General features: G+C 37.0%; 2 protein-coding genes across 2 annotated transcripts; one reads left to right on the forward strand and one right to left on the reverse strand.

Moving 5' to 3' along the window:
* Positions 1-434: 434 nt before the first annotated feature.
* Positions 435-936, reverse strand: LOC108571014 (zinc finger protein 346-like). The gene is made up of 2 exons (XM_017932982.1): positions 748-936; positions 435-584 (listed from the first exon to the last, which is right to left on the reverse strand). Exons 1-2 carry the CDS (start codon positions 934-936, stop codon positions 435-437), a joined length of 339 nt encoding a protein of 112 aa, XP_017788471.1.
* A 1,825-nt stretch (positions 937-2,761) lies between these two features.
* LOC108571025 (zinc finger protein 615) lies at positions 2,762-4,171 on the forward strand. The gene has a single exon (XM_017932994.1). It carries the CDS (start codon positions 2,762-2,764, stop codon positions 3,947-3,949), a length of 1,188 nt encoding a protein of 395 aa, XP_017788483.1. The 3' UTR covers positions 3,950-4,171.
* Positions 4,172-5,281: the final 1,110 nt, after the last annotated feature.

Genomic DNA, 5,281 nt, shown 5'->3' on the forward strand with positions numbered 1-5,281 from the left:
TGATATAAATAAATAATAAAAAGTACATAATAAATAAATAATAATAAATGAATAATAAGTAATAAACAGTCAATAGTTATGCATAAATTATAACAAACATGAAAATATCACTATGCATTTGGTTAACAATTAGTGAAGAGAAGTGTTTAGATAACAGGCAATTAATCTTATATTAGTTTATAAGAGCAGGTGTAAAGCAAAACTAAGCAATAGCATGCAAATGTAAACAAGATGCAATAAATTAGCAGAACAACATCCTTTTCTAATTTTTTATGCATACATATAGTGCGACAACATCTAAACCCATATGGTAGGGATTTTCGTACCATATAAGGTTTATTACCTCTCATTGCCTTTTTTTTATGTCGGCTCCCTGTAGAAAACAAAATTCATGTAATGCATTACACATATGAAGCAACAGAATAAGTATCAATTCATAAAATACCATTCAAATGTGTTTGAAGTTGTTGTATTGAGTTCAGACACACATTACACACATTGCACTTCAGTCCATTTGTTTCTTCATCTTTTGTAAATGCTACTTTTGTTTCTTCAAGAGATGCCATTATATTTTTCGATCTAATCTGTAAAACAAATGTATATCTGTACATTCCTGATTTTTTATATTCCTTTGTTTTATTTGTGTCAAAATATAAAATGATTTTCTTTATTGTGTGTGTTACCTTATACTTCAACTTTTTATTTCAATTGTTTTTTATTTTCTTCCATTGTTTTACTTGTACAAACCTGTTTAGCATGACGTGCCCCTTGCAAATGTGTATCTAATACTGTTTGACTCGTAAAAGAAAGATCACAGTCATCACAACGAACAAGAGGTTTCTTTGTGGGTAAATTTCCCATTATATTATCTACTACAGCTTTGGTTACAGGGTCATTGAGGCCAGGATTCATTACACTTTCTGATGATACAGCCATTGTTTAAACTAAAAATTTAACGCATAAGTGGCACACTCACTCATAATTACACTGAAATGTAATTTTACAGTAACATAAAAGTTGCATATTACACTGTTATTATATATTATAATATTAAGACTAAAACGGTTACAGTTCTTTGAAAGTTATTTTCTATTACAATAATATGCAAGCGAAATAAATTAATTACTGTTTATTGAAAATAGTAATTATTAATGTTCTTGTAGTATAGGTAGTATATATTTATAAATTATTTGTGTCTTTCCAAATGTACCTATCTGTTGTATATTGTAGAAGAAAATCAAATTCACTAATGATTAGCTCGTATAATAAACTGTACTTTTTCAATGAATCTCAGAAGGTACTTAGCGGGCAGTCATGTTTATAAACGAAACGAACTTTTTCAATACCCAGGTATACAAGTCTTCAAGTTGGTTGCCTGCTTGTTTTAGGAACATTATAGTGGAGTGTTAACAATTCAGTCCCATATTTGATAGGTTCCGAGAGTTCCTATAGTGTCGTCATTCAAGGCGCGCTCAGTAATTACTTCACGAGTCAAAATATTGCGCACAATTAACTTGATAGAAGTTTGAAATCAATTGATAAAAATATGCGTATCTGCAAATACTATTGCAAATTGAACTACTCAAGCAATGGTGAAAGTACAGGAAAAATATGGAGAAACGGTACCGTAAATTAGTATTTTAAAGTATTTAAATACTTCGTAAGCAATTATTTCTTGTTTTTATTAAACTTCATATATAATTACAAATATTTGTCTTGTTAAATATTCAACTTTTACTTTTAAATGCGTATCTGCATTACTTATTATTTACATATTTCTGTCAAATTATTGTCAATGAAATTTTAAATTCCGTAGTGATATATGTGATACTTTTACGAGCAAGATGTTATTTTTTCCTTAACAAAGTTGGGATAAAAAGTTTGAATTTATGAAAAGTTTATATTTAAAATTTTAAGAAATGCCTACTGAGTCAATGGGCAACTTGGTTTCTACCGTAAGGAAATAAAGTTATTCATATTGAGAAAGTTTGTCCGTTAAATATGCATAAAATCAAACAGGTGAATAAAGCTTTGCAAAAGATCGATCCAATCAACGGTTTTCGAAGTGCGATGTTGGACGTGGTAGAGCGTAATATTCGCAGCTTAAGAAGAGCAGCCAATTAGAAAAGTTGGCGAATATCGTCGGTCGGTACTTAAGCGCGTGTGTTTGTACGAGTGCATATAGGTGACGGTCGCGAAATATAGTAGCAGCCATCTTATATTTTGTGTCGGAGAAAAACAATTTGGCCGTACAAATGTTTCGTGATTGTCCGTGAAGCCGCTTGAGAACGGGAGGCGTGCGCTCGATGAGGCGTGACGTTTTTCGACCCTAGCCCGGACCACTACATTAGCAAAGGTTCGTATTCGTAGAATGTTACTTTCTTCTTCGGTCACAGCAAAAGCGACCCCCTTGCGAAGTGCTTATGAAGAATCCGGTTTCGCAGTCAAAATATTCCGCCGTTTCTTTCGTCGCTTTTTTAAAAATAGAGTTGCCCGTGTTGCTCACTACTGGGTTACGTTCTGTTGACGACGGCATCGTGCCGTCTTCGAGTGCTTCGTGTAAAAGTTATGCAATCAGCTGATCGTCCAGCTACCGTCTGTCACTTGTCAAAGATAAATGTCAAAGCGATTGGTCTAACCTGATACACGTACAATATGAGTCGCACATAGATGATAGCACAATTATGAGTGTGTCTACAACGTCGAAAATATTTATGCCTCAACGAATGTTATAAATGGCAATTTATAGAAATTCCCTGTCATGCAGGTGGATTGGTACGCAGGATATGAGCAGTTTGTCAAGCGCAACCTGACTCTGCTCCCACATCAAGAAGCAGTGCAGCAGCAGCAGGAGCTGCAATCACAACAGCTGGCTCATCCACAACAGACTGATATAATGACGTCCATGTTTGAACAACAAATCAAAAGCGAACCTATGGGGTTCTATTCTGTTGCTTCAAGCCGTTCGGATGGTTCAAATTCTATGGTGACTCTATCCGACGACCGTGAAGATCTTTCGCAACAAGAGGGTCATCTGCAACCTCAGCAACAGGCAACGCTACAATTGAATCAACAGGGTCAGCAGCAAACTCAGCAGCAAAATCAACAGCAAACACAACAGGGTCAACAACAGCAGAGTCAGAGTGTGCAACAAGAAGTTCCAAGCCGTCAGTCGACAGGTCAACAAACAGTTAAAGAGGGTTCGCGGTCAAAACCACAACCCTGTAAGGTATGTGGCAAGGTGCTATCTTCTGCTTCATCGTACTATGTACATATGAAACTTCATTCGGGCAACAAACCATATCATTGTACTGTATGCGAAGCAAGTTTTTGCCGGAAACCATACTTGGAAGTGCATATGAGGACACATACAGGAGAACGACCTTTCCAATGTGAGTTGTGCTTGAAAAGGTTTACGCAAAAGAGCAGTCTTAATACTCATAAGCGGGTGCACACTGGAGAAAGACCATATGCCTGCGACATATGTCAAAAACGTTTTGCTGTGAAAAGCTATGTGACAGCACACCGTTGGAGTCATGTTGCAGAAAAACCTTTGGTCTGTGACAGATGTTCTCTCACATTCACGTCCAAAAGTCAATTTGCAATACACATCCGTACCCATACTGCAAGTACTACGTACGAGTGCAATATTTGCGGACGTACATTTGTACGTGACAGTTATCTGATACGGCATCAGAATCGAGTACACCGTGATATGAATCAAAGCAGTACAAATCACAATCCACCTACACCACAAAGCACAGGTGGCGGTACACCAGGTACCGGCTTCGAGAGTCCAGTTTGTGATTTGCGCTACAGCGAAGGACCTTCTTCGTTGGATGGTTTAGCAGGTTCTAAAGGAGGAATTGCAGCTGAGATTGCAAGTTTAGCTAAGCAAAATAATCTTCAACTTCCTCTACCGCTGTTACATCCGCAGACTACCAACTAGTGTTTAGATGGCAGCGTGTCCGAGTCCCTACCGCAGCACCAGTCACCGCAGCAAGTAGTATGTCCCACCTCGGCGTCTTCGCCATTCATACTTAATTCACCTGTCTCTCACGAGCACACCACACCGCAGAGTGTCTACCAAACGACAGGTTCTTCCAGTTCACTGGATAGCCTCAACTCCCAACTCTATCCGCAAATGTCATCCCCTATAGATTCATCGGAGTCGCATCATCAATCGCATCAACTGCATACGAGTTCTCCGATCTCGTACCCCGAATATATTCAACGCAACAATGAATAGTCAGTTTATGCCAGCAATAACGATTTTTACCACGAACGGAGTGACGATTTGCATCATCCGAGCTCTCGAACGCGGGCTCTTCGATCGCGTGTCATTTAATGGTGCTGGTTAAACAAAGTGCCTAAAGAGCATCCATTTTCTGGATCATGACGGATGCTTACTCAAATGTGGATTAACGATACTAAAGAATTTTTACGTACAGATCTTATTTCAGTATTTTAAAATGGAAATGAGTGGATCAATTCTAAATTGATTACGGTTTTGCACATGTCTCACTGATACTTCTCGGTCCATTTGATGGATTCTACATTGACTAGCGTATTTTAACGAGAGTTAAATAGCACCGTTCGAAGGGACGTGCACACATACGTACGGCATACGATCGACATATCCCTCAATTGCCAGATTTTCCTCGTTTTACTGACCTGTCGTCGTGGTTACATCGATGTTAGCATAAACGTATCTACGCGAGTTTTCCAAGTTTCCGCACTTCTTGATTTACCTGTTTTTCAATCACATCTGCGAGTACATATACACATATGTATATATATATGTATATTTTATATATATGTGTGTATGTATATATATATGTGTTTGTGTGTGTGTGTATATATATTATGCGCGACCATTACACGTACACATATTTATATTATATTTTTAAAGGAGTTTAGTCACTTGGATCTGTGATATAGATAGTAATTATTATCTACAACATTTAAACTATTGGTTTAATATTTTCATGATATCAAAACGAGGAAAAAAAAAATAATAAGCAATGTCACTGAGCGATGTAGCTATCAGAATTTAACGGACATTGGTATCTACCGAAGGTGTTTGGTAGACACCCTACTGTTACTTTTACAAACAAACAAACAAACAAAAACAGAAATATTACTATTACTTATGCTACAACACCACTACTGTTACTACTACTACTACTACTACTACTACTACAACTACTACTACTATTACTACCACTACTAGTACTACTCTTACTAATACTTTCACTACTACTACCACTATCACTACCAC

The sequence above is a fragment of the Habropoda laboriosa genome, unplaced genomic scaffold (genome assembly GCF_001263275.1).
Source record: "Habropoda laboriosa isolate 0110345459 unplaced genomic scaffold, ASM126327v1 scaffold97, whole genome shotgun sequence".
Taxonomy (NCBI): Eukaryota; Metazoa; Arthropoda; class Insecta; order Hymenoptera; family Apidae; genus Habropoda; species Habropoda laboriosa.

Excerpts from the sequence above, each read along its gene's own strand:
- LOC108571014 (XM_017932982.1), bottom strand. The coding sequence starts at position 936 with ATGGCTGTATCATCAGAAAGTGTAATGAATCCTGGCCTCAATGACCCT. Across the intron at positions 585-747 it reads GGGCACGTCATGCTAAACAG|ATTAGATCGAAAAATATAAT; the intron begins GTTTGTACAAGT and ends TTTGTTTTACAG.
- LOC108571025 (XM_017932994.1), top strand. The coding sequence starts at position 2,762 with ATGCAGGTGGATTGGTACGCAGGATATGAGCAGTTTGTCAAGCGCAAC.